This window comes from Grus americana, chromosome 3, assembly GCF_028858705.1.
Source record: "Grus americana isolate bGruAme1 chromosome 3, bGruAme1.mat, whole genome shotgun sequence".
Classification (NCBI taxonomy): Eukaryota; Metazoa; Chordata; class Aves; order Gruiformes; family Gruidae; genus Grus; species Grus americana.
Genome location: NC_072854.1, coordinates 68,846,813 through 68,874,235, shown reverse-complemented (window position 1 = coordinate 68,874,235; position 27,423 = coordinate 68,846,813). Strand labels below are relative to the sequence as shown.

General features: G+C 39.5%; 1 protein-coding gene across 1 annotated transcript in view; it reads right to left on the bottom strand.

Annotated features, from left to right (window-relative positions):
- The window catches only part of NOX3 (NADPH oxidase 3), a 40,994-nt gene extending 25,320 nt beyond the window's left edge, over nucleotides 1–15,674 (bottom strand). The window contains exons 1-6 of the mRNA XM_054821406.1: nucleotides 15,630–15,674; nucleotides 14,872–14,967; nucleotides 14,567–14,677; nucleotides 12,698–12,782; nucleotides 3,453–3,598; nucleotides 164–345 (exon numbers count right to left, since the gene is read on the bottom strand). Of these exons, the coding sequence (XP_054677381.1) occupies nucleotides 164–345; nucleotides 3,453–3,598; nucleotides 12,698–12,782; nucleotides 14,567–14,677; nucleotides 14,872–14,967; nucleotides 15,630–15,674 (665 nt within the window). The remainder of the gene's footprint in view (nucleotides 1–163; nucleotides 346–3,452; nucleotides 3,599–12,697; nucleotides 12,783–14,566; nucleotides 14,678–14,871; nucleotides 14,968–15,629) is intronic.
- Nucleotides 15,675–27,423: the final 11,749 nt, after the last annotated feature.

Below are 27,423 nucleotides of genomic sequence, written 5' to 3'. Positions count from 1 at the left end.
GAAAAGTTGTGTGGTTTAATTTCAAAATGCTTTCATTTTGCAATCAGTCTCCAAGCAAAGATCCCAGCAGTTTGTTAATAGAAAAGCACAGGATTATAGATTTGAATCGTGTTTCATCTCAAACTGTGTACATATACCCCATGTAGTTTATGCAGACACTTACCCCATACCATGGATTATTAAACCAATAAAGAAAACCACAAAGAGGTGGTGGGAGTACCAGAACACCTCATAGCATGACCTTCTGATGAGCTCAGTGGATGAAGTAATGATCAGAACTAAAGCCACGGTTATCACAACTCCAGTTACTCCAGCTATGGTGTTTAGTACCTCCCCTGTTGTGTTCTAGAATAAGAATACATTATTAGTATTAATACTTGCATTAGTATTAGTTGTTGTTGCTGTTATAATTGTTATTTTTATTATTACTTCTGTTACTGTTACTATTGTTACTGTTGCTGCTGTTACATGTGGAGCCAAAATCTAAGACATATTTTCAGCATAGGAACAAAACCAGAACAAGACATGAAGGTGAGACAAACCTCCATTTTATCACAGAAGAGCATGGAAAAACATGCCTCTGTTCTATTTCCACTCAGGCTTATCCCAGACAGATGTGTACATGTTTGCTGCCACTTATTTGTTTCAGAAATTGAAAGCAGGAAATTAGACAGTCTCATTAGTACTTTTATCTATTTTGCTTATGAAAAAGTGTCTCAGAAAAAAAGGAAAATTATTAGAGAAATGAGAAGATTAAACCTAGAGATGTAATAAGCAAAACAGCACTAGAAAACAGCTTATTCATATGGGGGTGATAAAGTGAGGTGCTAAGACACCTGCAACCATAAAGGGGTGTGGCTCTTTTGTGCTTATTTTACTTCAAAGTTTGTGGATTTTCAGCAGTGCTGAAATGGTGTAAAAAAATGACATGCTCTCATTTACCTAAACAGCATATCTCATTTACCTGTTCCTTACATTTACCTGGAGATACATTGGGTAATACTTGGGTTTATTTTTTGAAAGGTAAGTTTATATTTACATTTTTATGCTTGTCAGTGATGAAGCATTAATATGCTGGACTTGAACATGTTCCTTCTTGCTCATGACTCACAGACATCAGCACAGGTCTGTTACATCTGTCTAAACTCACCAAAATAAACTGAAGTGAGAACAAAGATGTATTTTGAACACAGCAGTCAGATGCTGATCTCAGTTATAAAGTGCAAATCGTGAAGAACAGCAGTAAAAATCTCACATGCAAGATGAGACTCAAGCTAAATATGCCAGCAGAGTGTAAATGAAGTCCCTATTTGGCCTGCAAAGCATATATATCTGTTTTCCCGGTGCTGATGTGCAGGAATGAAGGTGCTCAGCATGCCTTCTGGATCCTGAGTTGGTTCTACAGCTTAATACACTAGGAGAAAAAAAACCCCTATATTGTACTTGTAAAGTGCACTCATTTGATATGGAAATCCTAGAGGCGATAAAATTCCACAATGCCATTTTTACAGTCACTTTTTACAGTAAAATCATTCTTTCAAATGTTCACACTTGACAGCACACAGTACATTTTCAAATTGGTGCCTGTGAAGGCTGTGTTCAGATCCTATTACATATTAACAGGATTGATCTAGGTGATATTTTGAACATTTCCATTACAGTGGCTAGTTTGAATGTTGAGATGAAACAATGAAAAATGTCAAAGACACTTAGTGCATTGCTACTACAGGGGTAGGATGAAACTGAAAAGGATGCCTGAATTGGTGCTCTCAGAACTGTCTTCTCTGAAGTTAGAAGCAATCTTCTATTTGCTTTCCTTCATAATTTATTAATTCTGAGTGTAGCTACTGAGACACAAGTGAGCGATAAAAGAAATATAAATATTAGAGGTTAGTGTAAAATCCAGGCTGGTAATTGTGGGGCATATTACTGTGAGAAATCTGGGAAAGGATCTCGGAAAATGCTAGCCTTCTTCCTCAAGGGTATTTAGGATCTTAATGTTAATTAGAGGCCTACCTCACAATTATATCACCATGAGAAGACTTAGTGGAGAAAAAAGTGCATGCTGAAAGATGGTAGGTTCCTGTTCAGAGCTGTGAGCGCTGTTCTGTTCTTGGGGAACATCTCACGTGCGTGTGGTGAGAGTGGGCACCAGGTGTGCAGAAAGACTGGGCAGCTTAGTCCGTGCTTGCTGTCGTGTTCTGATAAACCTAACTACTTTGTCAGCACTAACATCAAGACTTTTGTTTTCACACCATTGAGACCATTCATTTGCTTGGCTTTCTTCAAACTTGACAATTGTTTGTTTGTTTGTTTTGAAAGATGCAAAAATCACATTATCTAAACTGGAAAAGAACTGTGAAAAAATAGGGCAAAATGCCTTGTAACTGAAAAGTACTATTGAAGCCTACTGATGGTTGTCCGGCCATCATCTCACTTTGTTTCTTGTTTCAGTGGAGCACACCACTGACCGAAAGAGCCCCGCACCGTGTTCATGCAGCCTTTATTGCATGCTGGCTATGTGGGAAATTTCTAAAGAGCAGAAACAATATGTGTGAGAGTCTCACCAGGGTCATTTCAACCCTGGAGTATACAGGAGTATACAACAGTATACATAAGCAAGCAAATAACATCTATGTGATGTATAGTATGATGGAATAAAGAAAAAAGCTGATTAATTTTTTGCATGTTTTATCTGCATGCATTGCAGAAAGGATCTGTTTTTCTTTATGAGTATTATAAAGAATAGCTTCTCCACCCATGCTCTTTTGAGATAGCCAAGGAAGAGGACAGGAGACGCAGTCACTTTTCTTTCCCAAAGCAAGCAGAACCATCTATTTGCAGGGCTAAGGTGCTCATAGTCCTGCTCGTGTCTGAAGAGCACGCACCGGCCCCAGTGCACTGGCTCCTATAAGCAGCAATCCTCCGGGTGGTTCTGCACGTGCTCTGCCCTGGGAAGCCACACTCGACAGCTAAGAGGGCAGAACCAACCCCCAGATTGGGAAGATACTGCACAACCATGGGGAGAGACAAATAGCAACTGTGAAGTAAATGTTGTTGTGTGATATTGTTGTGTTTTGGGTTTTGTTTTGGTTTGTTTTTTCCTTTCTGGAAAGAAGTTGTGTTTGTTCCGTACATTAACAATTTAGTTTAGTTTTTTAAAATTCTCTGCAGGTTCATTTCACTGTCTACTATTCACAATATTCCTGATCACACACATACACACCCCCCAACTGTCTCCTAAGAAACTAATTAAAATACTGCAGACATTTCTTTGAGCTTAGTAACCCGAAAATTGCAGCTCTGAGTAAGGGTTTTCAGCTGAAATTGAGGTTAACCTTTGGCAGCACCTTCTCGCTCTGGTTAAAAGGCTTTGAAATACAGTTTTCCCGACAATAGAATCCACAGAGGAAAATTTTTTAGATGAGGAAAACCAAAAAGTGACAACTTACTGTTTCATAGGTCCGGATTGGGTTCAGGTAGCTTTCATTTGGGCTCTTGCCAAGGCCAGAAAGCTTATTCCGTAACTCCCCGGCTTCCTTTGACTGGCTGGTATGGTATCGCTCGATGTTGATCAAGTGGGCAGCAATATGGATGGCTGCATGACAGAAAGAGTGGTGCAAAATTACAGACACACTCATATATGTATTTGAAAAGCTTGGGTGTAAATTGAGACCTTTGCATCTGTTAAGCTGACAATAAAAGGAAAATTTTATCAAATGCATGTCTATTATGAAGCAACTGCTTCATGTTGGGGAGAAGAGGAACAGCTCCAGGGTCACCTCCCACGTTCACAGTCAAGTGCCCTGCAGTTTTCAGTGTCATCAAAGGAGGACCTCTGCAGATATGATATAAAGGTGTTTGATTTTAAATTATTGAAAATGAGGTAAACTGATTAAAATCCCTATTTTTTTATTAATATACTAGGATGTGCCGTGGTCTAATATTGTTACACAAGACACTAACTTGTCTGTTTTAAGCATAGGCCAGTTTGCAACTTGCACCAGGGATATTTAACAGATGCATCCAAAATCTGTCCCCTATTAACAAGTAGCTATAACATTACTTTATGCAGGTGGAGCCTGGGGAAGTGTCATTGTCTAACCCCAGCCGGCGACTGAGCCCCACACAGCCGCTCGCTCACTGCCACTGGTGGGATGGGGGAGAGAATCGGAAGGGTAAAAGTGAGAAAACTCGTGGGTTGAGATACAGTTTAACAGGTAAAGCAAAGGCCGAGCACACAAGCAAAGCAAAACAAGGAATTCATTCCCCACTGCCCATGGGCAGGCAGGTGTTCAGCCATCTCCAGGAAAGCAGGGCTCCATCACGCGTAACGGTGACTTGGGAAGACAAACGCCATCACTCCAAATGTCTGTTCTGTCCTCCCTGCCCCTTCTTTTTTCCCCAGCTTTATATGCTGAGCATGATGTCATATGGTATGGAATATCCCTTTGGTCAGTTGGGGTCAGCTGTCCTGGCTGTGTCCCCTCCCAACACCTTGTGCACCCCCAGCCTCCTCGCTGGTGGGGCGGTGGGGGAAGCTGAAAAGGCCTTGGCTCTGTGTGAGCACTGCTCAGCAGTAACGAAAACATCTCTGTGTTAACACTATTTGCAGCGCAAATCCAAAACATAGCCTCATACTGGCTACTGTGAAGAAAATTAACTTTATCTCAGCCAAAACCAGCACAGGAAGCCACAGGAACTATGATTTTAAGGGAGAAGTCTGAATCACAGTGTTAGATCTGATTTGCCCTGAGCATCATATATCACCTCTACTTCTGGTCTGCTCTCAGAAGGTATATGAAATGGTTAGTTTAGAAAAACATCTTAGAGTGTATTAAGAAGTCCCCTGTAACTCTTTTCCTAAGTGGAAAGGTGATAATTTTAAAAGAGGCAAAAAGGAAGGGCTTTGTTTTGTTATTGGTTAACATAGATAAAGTCATAATCATGCTAGGTGCAGAGTTTCAGTTTTCAATATGAAAGATTCTCAAATCCATTACAGGAAAGTTGTAATTAATGCAAAATATTAAATGGCAAAGGATGAAAAAATGACAATGAAAAACAATTATATGTTTACAGTAGAGCTATTAGGATATGCTATTTGTAGTTTTTATAATTAGCTTCCCGTTATCATCTGTCCTTCAGCGTGTATCTGTTCCTGTCCCTGACCATTTTAAAAACCTTTCTAAAAGGCAGCATTTGTAGTAAACCAAATATGAACTGCTTCCCTGAACAATATTCTCTCAAAAGAAGATTTTTTCCTTTTTCTTTTTTCTTTTTTCCTTTTTTCTCTTTTAGTTTTTCTTTTTTCTCCTCTCTTCTCTCTTCTTTCTTCTTCCTTCTCTCCTTTCTTCTTTCTTTCTTCTTTCCTCTTTCTTCTTCTTCTTCTTTCTTTTTTTTTTTTCTCCTTTTTTTTAATTATAACTATTGGCACTGTGCTAGTTACTGTGTAATCATAGATGAAAACAGAATTAAATGCATAAAGACTTTGGTAATGCTAAGTCTTTTAGGTGCCAACCACTTAGCGAGCTCCCTCACTCCGCTTGCCAGAGTCCAGCTCCTCTGCAGTGCCAGGGGAGAGCTGTGAGCATGGGAATATGAGTTAAGGTAGGATGCTGGCCATGGAAGTGCTTAAAGCAGCCAGTGCAAAAAGGTAGAAGATTGCACTCTTCCCCCCAGCAGTAGGTTAGCCCATGTGTCCAGGCTGGAGAGATGTTATTTTCACTCTGTTCCTCAGAGGTGATCCTTCTAGAGCAGTGGAAGTGCTGTGGTTGGTTGACTGGCAGGTTGCACTTCATTCAAAACACAATGTTAGTTTAGGGACTCCCCCCCCCACGACTCCCTAACACCTGCTTCACCTCATTGCCCCATGCTTAGATTCTCACTGGGAGATAAAAGACCTATTTTAAAATCCTTGTTACATTAAATTTAAAGTAGGACTTTAAACCAAATCACATGTCCTAGTCACTGGGCTGACTGGTTATTCTCATTTCTCCTGATGAAACCCTTAATAAAAATAATCAAATATTTATTGATACAGGCATCCCAAGTGAATATCCTCAGCACCCAAACTGCAAAATCAAGCTCCCATTTTTTCTGAATCTTTGGCCCAATGAATAATAAATTATTTATACAAGCTGGAATAGCTTCAGCAGAATGGAGACTGAATCCAAATGGGTATGAACTGCACAGAGATAAAATGAGCCAGGAAATTAGAAGACAGATTCAAGCCATCAAAGGAATGAGACTCTAAAATAACCTTTCAATAAACGGGATAATGGGATCAAGCAATCTAAGCAGCTTTCGGCTGAAGGTTGGTCATTTTATGAAATAGCATGTATGACGTGACTGTGAGTATTAGAAGGTATTGGACCCAGTGACCCGGCATGTCCTGCATACGTCATTATGGATTAGGTGCTGCATGTGAAACAACCTGGCCAGCATCAGACGGGAGACGCTCCCTGGATCTTGCACGTGAGAGGGTGCTCCCAGCACCTCGGCAGCACCGGGACGCTGGAAGGAAGGTTGCACAAGCCCACAAGCAGCGAGTGAGATTTGTGGAATCAGACTGTCAAAACCCAAAAGCCCGAGAGGCTCTGAGCTGCAGGGTTTAGGTGGCAGCTGTGTGGGGGCTGTGGCAATCTGTTCCCCAGCGTACAACTGATGTATAAGCAGTATATAAACACTGCTTATGTATTTAAGTGTAACAGCACTTTTAAGTGCTGAGTGGGAAGGGGGGGAACTGTTCCTACAAGGAGCTCCTTTCAGAACAGATGTTTTGGCCTGGTAAGGATGTTATCAGATCCAGCTGGAAGGGAACCAAGTCATTGCTTGATGAGAACCTGATTTCTCAGACATCTGAAAGAGCTCACTCGGAGGACGGGAGCGCAGGGTAACAGACTGCTGTCTGCGGTAGGTTGTGGGGTCACATGCTGCATGTAGACCAGTACCAGACACAAGGAAAGAGGACAGAAAACTTTCAAAGGATGGAAAGCCCTGACAATGAATCTCTGAATGGACTTCTACTGAGCGGTTATATCTTGTCATCTGCTAGTGATTACTGGTGCAACCAGCAATGGTACTTGGGCCTCTTGTCCTCTATACCTGCAGGATGCTCTTTATAACTCTGATATGATGTAATAGTCACCATAGCCTTGGAACCATGTGAAGTACACACAGTTTTACCAAGGGTTCCCTGCAGCATATTAACTGCAGGTTTTGGATTATCCTTGCTCACTTAAAATAGCAACATTGACTAGAGGTGGAGGTTTGAATCTGTGATCATAACATAATACACTTTCTTTCCTTCACCTTCAAAACATAGATTTTTTAAAAAGTGATACGGCAGATTGTGAAGTCTTCATGTGAAATGATGACATTTCTGTTGTTTAGAAGGCTAAGAAATCTTGCACTTTCCTCAAAGTGCAGGATTGTACATGATTTGTACAAATTCTAGTCATGTCAGCAGTGACAGGAAACGTAGTGCTATCTGGTATATGCCAAGTGTTGAGAGTGAAATGAGGCAGTAGTTTCTTCCAGACAGACAGAGGTCCATGGTTCCTAACAGAGTATTTCTAGTCTTGAAGAGAAAAAAAATTGATTGAATAGATAGAGCTTCCCAAGAAGGTCTTGAGCCTATGGTTTAATGAAGAGGCAACTTTTCCCTGTAAGAAGAGATCCACTTTCTGCAAATTAACGTAGTAAGATATTTCTGCAGGCTATTAAAGGACACCCTTTTGTCCATCTACATATTGTTCTGCTTTACTGTAAGTGTTACTGTCAATGGAAACATCACCATACCTTCTTCTTTGGGATTTACTACATCTTCCCTTCTGGGTGACATTCCCTCCAGCTTTCATCTAACAGGTAGAGGATATCACAAGTGTAGAAGACTTCCAGAATGAACAGGAGAGGGTTTTTTTCTGCAAGCTATTCTATAGTAGCTGTTAATGTACAGAGTATAATGATACACTGAAAAATATTAACATTCAAACTAATGATGCACTGAAGATGTTGGTTTACCTGAGTCTTCCATGATCTTAAATATTGCCTAGAGTATTATTAGATTAATACTTCTGATGGTTTTTTGTGTGCTGCTAGGAAAAAATGATGCAATCTAAAAAATGAATTATAGCTCGATGGTAAGAGTAATGCAAAGAACTAATTCCATTTTCAGTGTGGTTCATTTAATGTACAATAGTTGTAGCAGACTAAAATGTCTGGCACTGGATACATTGCCATTAGCTAAAATATTTTACATCCCTACTAAAGTGCATTTTCTGAAGGTCTTTGCATCTGCAGTGTATAGAATTTACTAAACAATTTCAAAATTAATATGCAGATTTGTGAAATCTGAACTTACAAGAGTTGTTGTTTGTTTGTTTGTTTTTTCCTTGCACCACTTATCTAAGTTAACCACAAGGGCAAAGTTTAAGGTACCTACATGTCAGGATTTTCAGTTCAATTTTTTCTTCATTCTGCATGACGAAGTATAAAGTATGGAATAAATCATGCAATATTTTAAACAAAGTTCTTTTTTATAACTGTGCATGAAGACTGAAGGATTTTGACTGTTGTTTTTAACAACATCTGGAACCTCTGAAGCACTTAACATACATTAATTTGTATTTGACCCCGAGATGTTCTATCTAGTCCACCTCTGAGATCAAATAAAAGGTTTTATTGGAAGGAGGGAGATGGGAAAAGGGTTGCTATTAGAGCATGGTGTTTACTGTACATATTCTTAAATACAAAGAGATGTAATTAAATTATCTTGAAAGTCTGGTCAATTTAGCTAGTCTTACTCAGCCAATTGTGCCTTCAGTGAAGCATGCACGACTCTCATTGAACTAAACAGAAATTGCATGTGTTTATCTGAGGACAAGATTTCACTCTCTTTTTCTGCATGCCTGTACAGGATAATAATCAAATTGGAGTTTCCTGCTAGCAGTTAAATGCTTTGGTTAACCAACCCATCACGATGAAATCAAAGGGTCAAATCCTGGCCTTTCTGCCCGCAGTGAAGAAAACGGCTTTGCAGACAGCTAACCCAGGCACGGGGAATTCTGCCACCGACCGAGCCTGGGTTCTTTTGCCACCCACTGCCTTGTGCCGTTTCTAGTTACACAGATCCCTTAATTCAGCTTCATGCTGTCTTTGTGGACTAAAAAAGTGCAGGTTATGTAAAAATCACAACAATAGTGACCACACACATACTTGCACTGGATTTTATTTTTTTTAGAATGGTTATAAACGTCAAAGAAGAACATGACTTGGACCATTTTTTATCCTAGCTGGAAGCTTATAATCTTTAATTTAATGTAGTTTCCTTCCTAGTACTTGCACTAAGTCTGGATTTAAACAATCTGACTGAAAAAAAAAATGCAGTTCAATGGAAATTTGATTTTCTGTAATTTCTGGAAGTACAGCACTGAGATAGCAGCTAAACCTCTTTTGAAGATAAGCATCCCCTGAAAAACTCTTTGCTTACACAAAACTGTTACTCAGTTACCCTTCAGATAGCCAACACTACCAAAATGTGGTTGAAAATGGAAAGGTTTTTCTAGTATTTTTAGCTGTGGATTTTTCAGTGCTTGCCAGAAGCCAAACACACCTGGCATCACTATACTTCTGTCTGCATTTTGCATGTTTTTAAAGAAAATTACACTGCTGGAATTTTTAAGGAGCAGGAACCACCATTTCAAACAACCTAACTACAAAGAACCTTGCTGTCCTTCCCCTACTTTCCCTCAATTGCTTAAGCTTTATTCATATCATAATTCAAAGACTGTTGGAACAATATATCTATATAACCTTTCTGCAAACATCAAAACAACACAAGAAGCAGTTTGTTCTTCAAAATATGCACTGTATACCAAAGTGAAAAAAAAAAAGGAAAAAAAGAACCCCCGAACACTCCCCACTTCAGTAATGTATGAATGTACTTTCCTATGAGGGTATAAACAATACAGTAAGAGAGAGGAGTTGTAAAAAATGTTATTTACTATCTCTTGTAGATATCTTTAGGTTTCAGACAACCACCTCTCCACTGGAAAGTCTCTTTTGCATTAGAAAGCATAGAATGATTTGCACTGATCAAACTGAGAGTGCATGAAACTATGATTTTATTCTAGCAGAGTTACGGGTCTATAAGGAAGATTTATTAGTGGGTGAATAACTCCCAGACAGCTCTTATCACAGACAGGCATGCAGAACGCAGGAAGCCAAACTAAGCAGAATTCCCTTTACTGAATTTTCAATGATGCCCTTGATTATAGATAGCATTGTTTACTCTCTCTCTTTCCTCCAACTTCCCTCTTCCACTAGTCTCTAATTATATCCCTTTATGACCTGACCAATTAAAGCCTGCTCTTGAATTTGTATTAGAGCTGATGAAAAATTAAAGATACAGATGTACTTTTTCCAAGGCCGTGCGCACCTCAGCTGAGCTGGCTGCCTGTTAGAAGCCAGACAATACTAATGTTGCACTGACTATTTTTAGCACGCTATTAAATAAATATGCTGGAATAACACCACCTGGCAAGCTGAGATGAATACATGTTACTTTATTATTAAAGGAGTCTACAGTTTTATATTGTGAGGCTAAGCTTACTGATCTGATCTGCAAATTGGTTTAATTTCTTGCTGCTACATTTAGGCGATTGATCATACAGGAGAGAACATTCATTTAACTAAGAATTACTAAATTGCAATAGACTAATAGGAGTTGACTATGCTTTTGTGTAACAAAAGGCAATATAGGTAATACTTGGATAAATAATGTGTCAGTTGAGAGGAAAATGGCATCTATTTACACATCATTTTAACACTGTTAGATTTTATAAAAAGGGACTCAATATACTTGTGGGTACCTCTTTACTCTGAAACATTGCTTTTCTGTCACAATATGTGCTGTAGATTGTATTTTTTTATGAATTTGAAATTTAATTTCCACAACTGAGTTTCTGGCCATTCTTCACCCGAGTCTGACTATACAGCAATGTAGTGGTAGCGTTTTGCCAGATATGATCGTTGTTTCTCACTTGTCTGTTAGGGAAGCATGAGTTCATAAGTTGTCATATTTTGTTCATTAGACTTGCCTGTATTTTATTTTCTTCCTCAAATATCTCATCAACTATTTGTCCATTTTATTTTCTGGAAAGAAACCCAACTCAAATAACAATCCAACAACAAACCCTCATTTTCTCCCTAGAGAGCAAAGGAATTAAATAATGGTGCTTTCTGTCATTTCACATCAGCTTCTGTGTCTTTTTCCTTGGAATTATGGAAGCCATAAAGTAATCACTTTTCTGATAGACTTTCACTTCTCAAACTGTCCACCTTAATGCACTAGCAAACATTTTTATATGAAAGTAAAACCCAAAAACATAAAAGGTTTGACTGTGCAGTTTTGCTTTCTTTTTGGAGCATGACAAATTATACACCAAGTAGAAGTTGGTTAATTTACATTCCTGGGTTGATTTGTTAATTAAAGAAGCAATGTTGCGTTCTGTAGGAATCTGCTTTATGCTGAAACTGAACTCTGATAAATGAATGGACATGACAGATAAGTAAATCATCATAATACACTATAAGATGCACGTTCTTATCCCCCAGCCTTCCTCTCACTACATACAAAGGACAAATTTTAGCTATTGATTCCTGATGGCAATCCTGACTTCATGTTCTTGCCTCACTGCATGGGGACATTAACAGCCTATACACACTTAAAAGCAGCTCCCTCACGTAGACTGAAAAAAATACTGGGACCCAGATCCACCCTGACAGCCTGGGGATAGAACCGTTACCCTGCAATGTCTTATGCTTGCAAATAACCCTGATTAATTCCTGTGTCTCCTTCACATTTTCTAAGAGAGCTGTCTGCCCCAGATACGTCTCCATCCCTATGTGCTTATGTCCTTCCTCTTCCCTTTTGTTCGTCCTTTTCTGCACATTCCTCTTCCCCACGCTATCTCCTGTTCCCCTCATGTCCTCTGAATTCCGACAAGCTTCAGTCTTCTCCAGGTCCTTTAACCACTCGGGGAACGGGCAGGTGCCATGTCTTCTTCCCAGCCAGGCGAACAAACGCCTGTAGCTCAGTAAGTCACTAGGACTGGCAGAACGGATAACTTTTAATCTCAAGATGAAGTTTTTCCCTCAAGGGGGGGGCATTAGTTCCCTGTACCCATCGCCTATTTAAAAAAAATATTTAGGATTATAGTGTTTTTGAGACAGCTGCTTGTCTTAAATTCATATTAAATTTATTACCTGGTTGAAAAATTATTCAATAAGATGTAGCAGTGGACAAATGAGCAGCGTGACTCGTAAGCACCATTTTCTTAGGAATCAGACTGTAATGCTATGTCATCTCCCCAAACATCTATTCTCAGGGATTTAATGAAAGTTATTTGCACTAAATGTTATAAGCACACAAGTTGGTCACATTAACTAAATGGTAACTAGTAGTTACTATCCAGGTTGAAAGCTTATTGACTTAACAGTTAATTTTTTCTCAAGGAAAAATGGTTACAAATGGTTAATCAGACGGGACTCCTACACCTATTTAAAGCTGCAGTCACCAAGTGACTGCACTAAAATAGCACATCTCAGAGCTGATGGGGATTACAGCATTAGGCAGAATGACTGTGAAATTCAAAACAGTTCAAAGGCAAAGAAGAAATAATAAAAAAAAGCTTACTTGCATTTACAGCTATTCCATAGGCAACCATCTTGTGAAACGCGATGTTTTTGTCAAGCTGTCTCCTCAGTGCTCCTCCACAGCACTTGGTGAAAAAGCAGAACTTGTTTTGTATCATTCCTATTACTATTCACAACTCACATTTTGGAGAGGAGAAGAGAGGAGTTCAGTACATTTTAAAATGGAATGTGGAAGGAATTCAGTGGAAGTTTTGGAATAGCCTTAACTTTGCGGCTCAGGTAACTCTTTTCGGCATAGTGACACTCCAGGATTTCTTAACCTATTCAGCCTCTCTAGGGGCTCAAAAACAGGTTTGATAAAACTCTGCTACCTTTAGCTGTGATTTGTGAGTGGTTTGTCTAGGCTGGTGATTAACTCATTTGCTGGTATAAGGACACCGGGCTGGGCCACCACAGCTTTGCAAGCTCAGGTTTAGCTGCATGAACGCAGCTGAACTGCTGGCAAAGCCAGCTTGCAGTGAAAACATTTTTGCTGCTTTCATGAAATGCACACCCCAGGAGGGTGACGCTGTCTAGACCTCAGGTGGCTGCACGCTTTTGTTACCGAGCCATTTTCCCATTACTGGAAGTGCTCCACAGTGGTGTGCTCGTGGCCAGCTGGGTGCCTCTGCGCAGAGCCAGCCTGGGGCTGGGGCGCGCTGCGGTGAGCCAAAACTAACACGCTCTGCTGGAAACCTAGACAGCCCTACTTCAGTCCCTGAAGGGTGGTGGGGGTGTCTGGATTGCTCGCTTGACCTGGCACAGCGCCATGCCAAAGATCCAGCTAATAAATCTTCCAAAAATCTAGAGCACGGTGGGGTGCAATGCTAAGACACAGCACCTCCTTAGAGAGTCACTGGATCCAGCCCTGACCGTGCTGGAGTCACTCAAGTTGGTCTGTACCATGGTCCTCAAGAGCAGAATATTGTCCAGAAGAGCAAAATATTGATTATCTGTGAGAAGAGTTCCAGGTCTTGGGGTTCTTACTCAACATCTAAGTGGGCACGCATATATATCATGTTAATTTACAAACTGATTCAGAAGTCCAACAAGACTTTTTTTTTCTTAAATGCTCAGCTCCAGGACTCAAACAATTATAAAAGTGTTGATTCCCAGCCTAAAGTCTGCTTGAAATGTAACTCTGAAGAAAAAAAAGGCAGAACTGAAGTAAGAACCAGCTTACAATAAAATAAGTTAATGTTACGATTTCTAAATTCCTGTTGTTCTTGGAGTCATGAAGTGATCAGTGATTTTTTACCCAAACATGTGGAATTGGAACTGCTCTGACTATGATAATTCACTGCAAGCTGAAATTATAGCTAGAAAAGCTAAAGCCTTAAGAACTTCCTATGCATGATGCCGAGGTTAATGTAAATCTGAGCAGAAGACCACTCCATTACAAAAACACGTTTACAAGAAAGGAAGACCTGAATTGTGGCCACTCAGACAGAAGGGTTTAAACATGTTCCTTATTATCCTTATGACACTTGTATCTATCTGTAGATAGATCTCTCTCCAATTTTCACCTTGCGCTACACAGGATACACATGGTGGATACGTATTTTCTCCATTTGGCCAAGTTGCATTATTACGTCCCTTTTTTGTAGCTCCTCACTTTTCACTTCATGACACCATGCTATGCAGCGGCTGCCAAAATCAGTGTTGCATTTAGAGCACTGTGTTAAACAAGCCATTTGTTTCTCTTCAGTCATGAATACTGACAATTTACATGGTAATAACTAGGCAATAGTGTACAGACTTCTCCATCAAAAATTAAAATTCCTTGGAAAATGTTTGATGTGGATAATACTGCTGAACTACAGAAATAAAAAAGGGAGGATAATATGGCTATTTGAGAAATGGTACTTACAATGCTTGCTCCTCTTAAGAATGAAATAAGGTTTCTACTGACTGGTAACAGGATTAGCATGCAGTTAAAATTAAGGCACGTTGCAGAAGCTCTTGCCCAAGCCAGGGTTGACTGTACATATAACAGTATAAAGAAATTAAATTACAAGCTTGGTATAGGAAGAAAGAAAATACTATAACATAATACTCTTACATGGGACAATTACTGTTGAAGCATCAAAAATATTATTATGAAGGATGGAAATAAAATCAGACTGTGCATACATTCTTCTTGTGGAGCCCTTTAACAATCAAACTCGTACTTACTCCCAGCATAATCCTTGTATAAATGTAAGCTTCTTCATTTTCATACCAGTGGAAGGTATCAATAAACAAATAGAAATTCAGTCCCAGCCACACCAACTACAAAGCAGATAGGCTACAGATTAGGGACACCTACAGTATTTTTGAATGCATATAAAACTGGTTATGGTTATAGTTTAAAAGTATCTGAGAGATACTTCAAAATCAGGGTGCAATGCAGCTCTTGATCACAGATGATAGAAATCACAAATGCCTGCTGGAATGAGGCTGTCTTTTAGCAAATGCAGGATTACAGTCCTATCCCCACATCTCCAGTAGAGGATATAGATGACATTTACTGTGTGATGGTAAACTTGATCTTAAACACAGGGCTTAGCCTGGTCTCTAAAAAGGCAATAAAAGCTAAAATTAAAGAATTCCAGAAATGGAGGGGGTTAGGAGCTGAGGAAATTCTTTTCTCTGCCCCCCATACTCAATTCACCAAAGCCTCTGAAAATAATTCAGAATATAATTTCAATTAAAATTGCAAACCCCTGTTCCCTTTATCTGAGGTACACAGGCTTAAAAATAATTAAAAATAAACCAGTAAGACTTTAAATTGTTTTTAAGACTAGTTATAAAAAGGCTGCTGAATATTTTATAGCAAGTTTTACATTAAGCTTGGGAGTATTACTGTAAGCAAACCATAAAATGTCTTTTAAACAAGCTTAAAATATTTATATATATCCAATTAGATTTTTTTCAATGCTAAAAATACTCACTAATAACAGCACTGAGAGTTTTTCATTCAAAATCCAGCATCCCATCCTGAGTGCCTCTTCCTACGCTAGCAGCAGCTGACTCTTGCCTTCCAGTGTAACCTGAGTTCTCTGTCCATTCCTCAAGCTTTTCTACTAACTCCTTTTGTCTTTAGATTTTAATAAGCACCTAGTGGGAGCAGGAGTTCTCTTTAGGAATTTTCTAATTAAGGACTGCCTGACAAAAACAGATCACCCAAGTGACATGTCTCATGACCTGTGTAAATAAACTGCTGGTCATTGTCCAGTCCTTTCTCTCTCCAAAGTTATTTCTCAGCAAATGAGAGATGCTGTCATTAAATTGTCCTCTTCTACTAGCATTTATTTGGATGGGGTTTTTTGCTTTGTCTTTGCAGTTTGAGCCATCTGCAACATTTCTTCATGATTTGTCTTTTAATTTAGTAACAAATGGGAACATCCCTTATGTGTGCATAAGATGGGACCATTGCTAAAGCATCTTGGGAGTGGCAAAGTCACTCGGTTGGAAGTTGGGAACTCTCAGAATAAAGGATGCCCCTCTAACATTCATCTGGATTTCTTGTGAATATAGATTATGGCAATGTTAAAATGCATGGTAGTTTTTCATTCAGTTGGCTGCAGTCATAAAATAAGCAGTTACTTTCTCTTTCTTCTATTCATTTTGTTTAGTGTAAGAACACGAATCCTACTTCCTTCCCTCCCTGCTAGGGAATTTTAATTTCCAATTTTAATTTTCCAATTACTTTCCTCTTGGGCTTCTCTGTCAAGTCTCACAAACATTGGCTGCCTTCACCCATGACCTGCGAGGTGAGGAGAGGATGCCTATTTCAGAGGTCTGAGCACAGGGGGGTTAGGAAAAACCACGTCCCTTACTTGTGCAGCCTGGCAGGTGCTGTGACTCTCCATGTGCTCCGGACCCTGCTCCCCCATTTTGTCTGCAAAGTGATGTTGGTTTGGCAGGACTTCAGGTACTCAGGAAATATAAGCCTCTTCCAAATACAGTCCGCAAACACTGTCCAGGGCTAGAGCTTACCCCTTTTTTTCAGGATTTGTTTTTATTTATAAAACCAGATGTTCCTGTTCCTCTGGGTTTGTTCTGAGGACTGTCCAGCCCACTTCCTTCTCCTCAGAGGCTTACTCCGGTAAGGATCTAAGAAGCCACCTGCAAAAATGAGTCAGCATGATTCAGTACCTCTCAGCAAGATCAAAACCTTTTGACAGGTCAGTGTAACAGAGAATCCTGTTAGTCTGTTCAAGGGTTTTCTTTAGTAGGTGGTTATTTGAGCAGCCAGCACCATGATTATATTCAACATGAAGAACACATTTTCTGATTTGCCTGTACAAAGAGAGAAGAATAATTTATTGACTCTTCTGCACTTCTCCAGAAGGAAATCTCTTCCCCTTGGGCTCCCTTACATTATGGAACTGGCAATAATTGGGTAAGGAAGAAATAGCTTTGAAACATGGTCCACTCTGCAGGATGGTCCTCCTGGCCGACCAAGTCTTAGCTCGTCTTTTGTCCTGTCCTGGTGAGTGCTCTGCATTTACCCTTGGCTGCCTTTGCCAGAAGCTGTGCAAACTCTGCCTGTAGTAATCTCATTCCTTTCCCAGTAACACCATTTTGCTAAGGCCTTCCTGACTTTGCTGCAAAGGAGAGCTTTCTGAATAGCTTAAATTTTCTTAAAGTTGAAAGGCTGTTAAGCCCAGCTACTTTTTAAACCAGTGCTAATGACCATTAATATGAGTTAGCAGAACCATGGAAATGTGGTTATGAATACTCTGAATACAAGCATTTACAAGGGATTTATTTTGAGCTTTATTTTTCCTGGATGGTAAAGTTAAGCATTATTTATTAACAAACTTTATGACAAGCCATGTGAAATAATTGGCCACTGTCCATTAGGTGACTTGATACAGGCTATTCCCCCAACGACCCTCTCTATAGTAGCTTTGGTAATACAGGAGCTAACTAGATAGTGACTATTGCTGTGTTTTTCAGAGAGGTCAAAAGAAGAGGACATAAGGAAGAAGGGAAGAAGAATGTGCAGAGGGTGAGGAGAAATACTGGTAAGGTCAGATGCCAACTTTAACTACTTAAAAAAACGGGGGGAGAGAAAACCCACTATCTGGATTAGCTGCACTTCAAAGGGAAATGCTGCACTGCAATGTTCTGCTTTGAAGTTCAGCCGATCCAGACAGCAATTTTCTAAAATGAGTCAAAACTGGCATCTGAAATAGATTTTTTTTCAGAGTACAGCAGATTCATATGCTGGTTTAGGCTCCAAAACTTGTCTGGATCAGCAGCTGTACTTCAAAGCAGCACATCTCAATACAGCATTTGACTTTGAAGTGCATGTGGTCCAGATGCCAGTCCTCTTAAAGGAGCCGATGAATCAACTGCACTTTATTTTTTGTCTGTTGAAGCAGCTATGTTTTTTCTCATATGTAACGCTAATGTGTGTGGTCTCCAGTATGGTATCTATCAATAAAAACATAAAGCTAACACAAAAGCTCTTTATTGCTTCATTTTCTACAAAGGAACTGGTCATCATCATTTTATTATACTGATTTGCAGCGATCTCAGCCAATTTCTAGCACAAACTATTCAGACAAGACTCAGGAAAGGACATTTTATTGATTAAAGAACTAACTGTATTCTATTTTGTTATTGTTTTATCATTATTATGAGCTGCAACCGTCCTAAAAAGGATATAGAGTAGGGATGAAAAGGGATTTGTTCTGGCAGTTGGGGAAAAAGCAGTGACGAGTATGCTGAGTTCCCATGCAAGAGACAGGCAACTCTGTCATTAGCTTAAAAGGTCAGTTTTTGCATGGAAAGAGGTTTATGAGGTGCTGAATTCTTCCATGTAAGTATCTCAGCATTAATGTCAATGTTTATATCAATTACTGCTACAGATCTCAATCACAGTTAGTTCTATTCTATTTGACAGCAACCTCTGCCTGAGGTTGTTAGTAATTTTTTTAAAGTACTTTCAACAGTGCTTACCCTTTGCAAGACAAATTAATTATTAGCATGAGACTGTATACATATACCTACATATATTGCACTTTGCTAGGCTATCCTAATTTTACTATTAGGTATGCATGCCTTGTTTCTCAAAGACAAAATCATTTCAGTTGACTCTGAACTCTGCCCTAGCCCTTTTGTAGTTTCTCTGTGTGCTTGACTTTATATCTGTTAGTAACCTGGGTGAACTTGATGAGCTTCACTATGCTACATATAGAGACGGATGTAGGTAAACAAGTGATCCAGGGGATCAGGGTGCTTTAATTTTGCAGACCATCTGACAGCCATTTAATTGCTGACTATATCAGAGTGTGCACTTTGTGTTAGACCGTACAAAATGGTGGCACTGCTGCGTTCTCTAATTTTTGTGTTATTTCTACCTAACGTTTTCCGATAAGTGAGAGGCAGATTTGTCTCTGTTGAGTGGATAAAAAGCCACACAATATATTTGATAAACCATTTAACTTTTATGGAGAGAGAAGCTGCTGAGGCTGATTAGAGTGCAAACCTTTTCTTTTTTTTTTTTTCTTTTTTTCTTTCAAAGACAATTCTGAAGGAACAGAGGCCAAGGTTCAGCTTTGGTTGTTCTTCAATGCTCTGATTCTAGCTTTGTAAAAGAAACCTATTGAATTTCTATAAACTGTGGCTGAGTGACTAGTAGCAGAAGAACAGCTATATAGTTTTTTAGAGATTTTCTTATAGTTTTGTTTTTGTTGTTGTTTTTTTTTTTTAAATTTAACTACCTCATTAATGTTAATGGATTTTTTTTTTATGAACTGTACTCACATTACGGATGGGGGAACAGTTTTGCAGTTTAAGAACATTCCAAAAATCCCTAAAGCTCTAAAAGACTAATGTAATATCAGCCTTGTCAGTGCTAAAGATTCAAAAATCATCGGATTGTTCTAAAATTTATGAAATTAAAAAAAAAAAAGGGTATGCAGTTTGAAGGAGAGTGCTGAGTACTGAGACTTTAAGGGCATATGGCTTCTCATTTAGAGCTTTTTTCCAGTAAAAAAGTGTTTATTTTTTAATAAAATATTAAAAATCTTGGCCCCAGAAGTGGGCTTGAACAAAAAAAAGTCATGCAGTTATCAAAACACTTGTGATAACAGCTGGCATAATTAGCAATGGTACAGCAAGTATTCTCTGTGCCCAAAAACCGTCATTGGTCACAAGGCACAAAATGGAGAGAAAGACTTGTGTCTCTATCCAGAAAAGCAGAATAAAGTTTCAGAACCCCTTTAAAAAGCAGAAAAGTCTTTTGGTTGTAGGTCCAGCTCCTCTTGAACTCCACAAGCCAGTGCAATAAAATGGACATGGTGCAATAAACCAGTTCCTTTCCCTGCGTTAGCAGACCTGATATTGCTATCAGGGATACCTCAGCTGGCGGGCAGTGCCAGGATCTGGAGTCACAGCATACTCCAGCGATGTCTGCAGGAGTCCAGAAAAGGAGTTGAAAGAACAGTGAAACGCAAAGGGTCTGGGATCAAAAGCAAAAGTCACTTTGGAGGCTAAAAGGGAGATTGTCACTGACCAGTGTGGGAGCAACTGTTGTTTCGGCTTGGCACCCTGTCTGCAGAGGGCAACCCTGACTCTTTCCACAAGCCAGCAGAAATCGATGAGAAACCTAACAGCTCTAGCTTGGGAGATAATCGGTTCCCAGCCAAATGATATTAATATTTGAATCCAAATCTTTTCTCTCTCAAGGGACTCCTTTATTACCATGTTCACACTGTAATCAAAATATATTCAGGAGCAATTTTAGATGTTCAAAAGCTATTTGTTTCAGTAAGTGCCAAAATCTCCCAGCTCTTGACTGTGCATCTCCCGAAATAGAGTATCCTACCTTCCTAATTATATGTGCAAAATACTGTTTTTTCCCATATGAGCTGTTTTCCAGCTTAATAAAACAAAGCAACCCCTCAAAGCAGCTGAAATCTTGTATAAATAGATGTGTCCACAGGTTACCCAGATGGATTTTCCTTTTAGCTGTTTTGTAGGTAGCAAGCCATGGAAAACAGGTTAAAGATGAGCTGAGAAATGGGAAGAAGAAGGAGCAGGAGGGAAAAGGGATGACAGTAGCACCCATGATGTTTTTTCTCTGTGTTGCCAGATCTGAAAAATCCCATAATAGATGAGATATTTTTCATCTGGCCCTCTCATCTCATATGTTCCTAATACACTATAAGCAAGTTGTGCATCAGCTGGCCTCCCTCCAGCTCTTCATCTCCTGTGCCAGGGGCCACTACTAAGTCCACTGACCTGCAATCTGTGACACTTTTTTGCAGGATTGTGCTCACAGGATGCCCATTATGGGAGCAGGCTCTGCCAGGCTGGGTATAACCCCCGGTACAGGGGAAGCGAGGGCTGTGCCCTGGCAGGTGAGGTGATGGAGGGGGAAGAGGGCTGCCAGCTGATTTTTCATCTCTCCCCCAGAGCCAGGGCATCACCGACTCAATGGCGAAAATATTGAGAGACACTCAATATGGGTATAAAAGGGTTGTTCAGGTTCCACATCAGCACACAACCAATTCCCCTACACTACTGCACATACATAATCCTCTCCATGCTCTCCAGGGCTGACCAAATCAGGGACAGGACATGGTGATGAAGGACATGGCAAAGCTGAGGTACTCAATCCCTTTTTCACCTCAGTCTTTTACTGGTAAGACTGACCTTCAGTTATCCCAGGCTCCTGAGGCAAGTGGGAAAGTCTGGAGCAAGGAGGATGTACCCTTGGTGGAGGAGGATCAGGTTAGGGAACATTTAGACAAACTGGATATACACAAATACATGCGACCTGACACGACACACCCACGAGTGATGACCTGGCTGGTGTCACTGCGAAGCCACTCTCTCTTTGAAAGGTCATGGTGGTTGGGGGAGCCTCCTGAGGACTGGAAGAAAGCAAGTGTCAGTCCTGTCTTCAAGAAGGGCAAGAAGGAGGAGCTGGGGAACCTGAAGTGGTCAGCCTCAGCTCAATCCCTAGGGAGGTGATGGACCAAATCTTCCTGGAAACCATTTCCAGATACCTGAAGAACAAGAAGGTGATTGGGAGCCGTCAGCTTGGCTTTACAAAGAGGAAATTTTGTTTAACAAATTTGATAGCCTTCTATGATGAGACACAGGTTTGGTGTTGAGCAGGTAGAAAAAATGAGCTGACAGGAATGCAGTAAGTTCAACAAGATGAAATGCTAAGTCCTGCATCTGGGGAGAAATAAGCCCAGACACCAGTACAAGCTGGGGGCTGACTGCTGGAAAACAGCTCTGCAGAGAAGACCCTGGGGGTCATGGTGGACAACATGTTAACCATGAGCCAGCAATGCACCCTCATGGCAAAGAAGGCCAACAGCCTCCTGGGCTGCAGTAGGAAAGTGTGTTGCCACCAGGTCAAAGGAAGTGATCCTTCCCTTTGCTCAGTGCTGGTGAGACACATCTGGAGTCGTAGGTCCACTGCTGGGCTACCCAGTACATGAAAGATATGTACTTACTGGAATGAGTCCAGTCAGGGTGACAAAGATAATTAAGGGACTGGAGCATCTTTCATGAGGGGACAAGCTGATGGACTGTTCAGCCTGCTGAAGAGCAGATTCAGGGGGATCTTATCAATGTGTATAAATACATGATGGGAGGTTCCAAAGAATATGGAGCCAGATTCTTGCCAGTGGTGCCCAGTGACAGCACCAGAGGCAACACAGGAGGTTCTGTGTGAACACTAGGAAACACTTTCTTACTTGTGAGGGTAACGGGCACAGGTTGCCCAAAGAGGGTATGGTGTCACCCTCCTTGGAGATATTCAGACCCCATCTGGACACAGCCCTGAGCAGCCTGGTGTAGGTGACCTAGTTCTGAGCAGGGAGGTTGCACTAGGTGATCTCCAATGGTCCTTTCCAACCTCAGACATTTCAAGATGTCTGTGATTTCCACTTGGTTTACTAGAACAAAGTGAATGAAGCATTCTGAGGTTTCTTACCCTAGACTATGAACATACTTCATTTAACTAAATTAATTTGTCTTTTGTTAAAATTTTCATGAAGAAGTTATTAGATTAGTCTGATTTTATTTCTGGCTCTTATTCAGAACTTTGTGATCCCATTAGCAGTCTGTTTTTATCGGGATGAAATGTTTTGGAGTGCTAGATTGAATATTTTCAGTGGAATATCTTATAGCAATTTTGGTTGATGCAGTCTCAAATTCTTTCACTGGATACACCAAAAACAATGATAAGAAGGAAACATAGGTATTTAAGTGACTTCATATACCCTTAAAATAAGTAGCAATGACATGAATAAAGACTTTCATTAAATTAATGTAGGGACTTGTATATAGGTATTTTTTTAAGACTGTGTGCTGCAAATAATTTTTCCAAAAAACACATCACCATGCAAATTCCTCATTTGCACAGTAGTAAAATTACCAGAGTTGATAAAACTGTATGTTATCTGAATGATTTTCAGTGAATGATTTCTCCTCGTTTAGACTTTATTTTACTTCCCAAATTCATTCTGAGATTATTATTAAATCCTATTCCGTATTAAATTAAAAATGAAATACAGTTTGCCCAGCATAGCAGCATTAAAGGGTCACTCCTATGTACTCCTTGGTGTCAGTAATCATATGCACATGCAGGAAGAGTAGCAATATGTACAATCTTTCCAGATGGCTATTCACAACTGCGCACAAGAACAGAGGTCAAGAGCTAAGAGTTCGCCTAGTAGAAAGCATTTTCTAGCATGTTCAAAGTGGAAATTGTATTTTAAAGTAATTACAGGCCATCATTTTTAACACTGCAGTATAGCAATATATAAAAGCATAAGCTGTAAGTGTTCTGGACTCATTTCTCTGCCACTAAAATGTTATTTGCTTCCATTACCTTAAATTCAAATAAGCCAGTGGCACTGTCTATAAAGTATCTCTCTGTTGTGAGAAGAAGCCATGAAGAGGCATAGGCAAGGGAGGAGAGTAAAAAAAGGATACCCCAAGAAGAGGTGAAGAAACAATGAATAAAGACAAAGTGGGAGGATGACAGACCTTTAAACAGTATTTTCATAGTCTAAGCAATAGTACCCTTGTGAGCAAAGGCTTCCAGGTGACACCTGATTCTATTTCTCCTTTCAACATTTTCTCCCCACACCTTTATCCCATCCCCTAAACTTTTTCTAAAAGCCCTGTAAGTTTTAGCAACTAAAAATAATTATTCCTGTGTCAGACTTCTCCAACATCTCACGGCAATAGTGTGCATAGGTAAAAAGTCTTTTACTTACACTTGGTGACACATTTTATTTAATGTGCTATTGATGAAGCAATAAAGGTTTAGGACGTCAGATCCATCCCAATGGGCCAAGTGGTTGCACGTGTTTAATACATCGCATGACTTGGTGCTCACAATATTGAAATTAAATTTTAAGTGATTCCTTTCTAATAAGTTCATTCATTCTCATCTGTAGCGGAGTAATTCCCGATCAGTGAGGGTCTGAGTCTGAGCACGGAGAAGAAGGCAGCAGATGAGCTCATGCTCCTTTCTCACCTCTCCTCTCCACTGGGCAAGGTGCGGGGACTTTGCCCTCCTCTCCCCACCGTACGCAGGCTGGTCTCCTGCCACGGTGCTTTCTGGAGAAAGCAACACACCCAGGGCAATCAGCTCCCATCTCCTCCAGCCCGGCAGCCACCAGCAATGTCCCTGCTGACCCACCACGGCCACAAGCACCACCCCATTGCCCTGGCCCCACGGCCGTACCCCAGCCATGCCTGCTCTCCACGGGCGTCACCCCTCACCAGGGCTCTGGGAAGTCAGCTCTTACATCAGTTTGCTTTAAATTTAGATTAACAATGAAAGTGTTTCAAGTCTTTGAGCTGCCTGCAATTTCTGTGGAGCTGTAAATTTACCTTATTGTAAGTATGAACATAAAGGTAACTGCAAGGACGTGGTGATTATAGTATTTAATGTATGCCTGTTTATATTGTAGTTACAACTTAAGCTAATGAATTCAATTTTGTTAGAGGTTTTCCCAATATAGTGCTTTAAAACAGAAGAGATTAAAGTTGGTTTATATTCAAATATTGCTCATTTCAGATCTCATAAAAGTTCTAACAACTGGCTATGGTTTGAGAATAAAAAAATTAAAAGACACTTAAAGGACTATGAGTAAAATCCTATTAATTTAAAAGTTGAGTGATGTTTTTAAAATTTATTTTTTAGAAATATAACCCTGAGGGAAGCCCATTTAAAAATCATGCTAATTTTTAAATTATTTTAACAAAAAATCAGTTTTAAAGTTCTGTTTGTTTTACTTCAATATTCAATTGATATTTGTATTTGTATTATATGTATTTTATTATATAATCATATAATTTTATAATCATATAATTCTGTTATATAATAATGTATTTTTCATTCAAAAAAAAATACACTCTGTTTTGGTAGCTCTTCCCATACTTAAAGTACTGTTCAAACATTTCTGTTAAGTCTTTACATCAAACTCTATGAGGTGATGATAAGTTATTACAAAAAGAAAAATCAGAAGGGGAGTTTAAGTGACTTGCCAAAGAGCCATAGCAATTGCTAACAGGTTGTGTCTCATAAGTAGTTCACAAGACTTTTATTATTATTTCAGTTGTTTTGAAAAAAGCTGAAGCACTCTTCATATATAAGAACATTAAAACTGTATTGTTAATTGTTATTATAGTGGAGAAAATGATAATGTGTGATCACTAGACCCAAATGTTTTTACTGTGATTTGATAGATTACTTGAGAGAATGGCAGCGAGAAACAAAAAGGAAGATGACAAGAGATGTATTGCTTAATTCATTATTTGTCTTCTCAAGTCTTTTTCCCCCACGTGTTATTAATACTTGCTAAATGGCAAACTGCTGCCAGTTGTTGTGATACCTGCTCCAGCATCCCCGTCCTGTCATTACAGCTGATGCTGCCTTTGGCGATGGAGACCTGTCCTTGGGGGAGGATCTGCTCCGGCCCCTGCCCAGCCTGGGGGGGATGCAACAGCCGCACTTGCACGCGGGTTCATCCTGCCGTCTCGACCACTTCAAGCAGAATGGACTCTGGATGCCGACCTATATGTTTCAGAACAAAATTGTATGCACAGGATGAAGCTTTGTTTCCTGCCAAGCAGTGACTTCAGAAAGGTTCATGGGTTTGAGCAGAAAACTGGCTCATTCTGAATTCCTATTACAGTGAGTTGGCTGAGCGAGACAATGGCTATGTGGTTGCGGGAGTCCTGAGTAGGAGTGAGTATATGACATGCTTTATAGCATTGCTGAAATCAATATAAAAAAATGCATCCAGAGCTGGTAGTCAAAAATGATGTGGAAAAGTTGGTAATGATAGAGAAGATGGCCAAAAGGATCAGGGCTGAAGGTAATGCTGTCCTTTGAAAAAAATTGCACACAGACAGTCCCAAATATTCTTCACCTCTTGCCCAGGAACAGTGTTCAAGAATCTCAGCTTTTAGATGACAAATAAATAAACAACATCCTAGACCTTGTTGTTGTGGTGACAGCCTTGAAAATATAAATCAAGTGTAAACTGATCTAGTGATGCTTTCCGGACCTTTAAGACATCACGGGATGATTGCTGAGGAACATGAAGTGTCCTACACATATGAATGAACTATTAACTCAAACCTACAAGTGACAGCCTATGGTACATTGAAAGCTGAAATGGCACGGACAGTTTGAAACAGATTAATATCAGACACACCATATAAATCATGCTGTGTGCAACAGTATGCACTGCCGTATTTAATCAAATAAAATAATCCTTAAAAATAAATATTTGCTTCCATAAAATTTTCACTGCGGTTCCACAAAACGTAAGGAGCTTGCCTCAGATCATGCTTCCAAGACAGATAAATCAGGGCTGCAGTAAGTGAGCGAATCTTCCATCAAAGCTGGCCTAACTTTAGCAACATCATAAAGAGTGACAAGCTGTAGACTGAGCCTGTCAGAGAATGGGTGTATTTATTAAAACATGTAATTTATCCCTGAATTTCAGTGCTGCACTAGACCGGTGTAGATTGAATGAGATGGGGCAGAAGTGCCTACAAGCGAAAAGCAATGATGAGGGTAGCTAATTAAAGTTCTAAGGGAACAGATTTTGACTTACACTATCCCATAATTTGCTTTTCCTTTAATGACTTCCCTCTGTCTGCTATACATGTAAATTACACTGTCTGAACATCCACTGAATGCCAATTTGTGTAATTTTTTTCTGCTTCCATTCTCTTTCATCCAATTTCTGATCCTCAAAGCCATTAGGAAATTTGTTGATATTCAATTTTACCATCAGAGAATACTATTTGGTCCAATACGTATTGGTCAAAATTATGATGTTAAATTTGGCAGTATGTATTTACACTGGTATTTTATACTCAAAACAGGTTAAACTAAAATTTTATATTTTTGGAATTTTCAAATTTTATTTTTGTCTTTGAAAAGAAAAATTATAAGGAATTACATTAAAATAGTCAAACCATCTTCCTATATTTTATATAATTAGTTTAACTGTTCTAAGCAGCTTTGGAGATGAATATCATTAAAACTGTTTCCTCACCCAATTTTGAGTAGAAAACATTTCACAATCTGTATTTTTCATTGAATAGAAATTTTTTTTTCTGAATAACAGTGCTCTTTATGTCCAAAGAATAACAGATCATTTGATATGTTTGATAAATATGACACATCTCACTAAAACTGTGTGGCATCTATAGTCATATGTCTGATAAAGATTC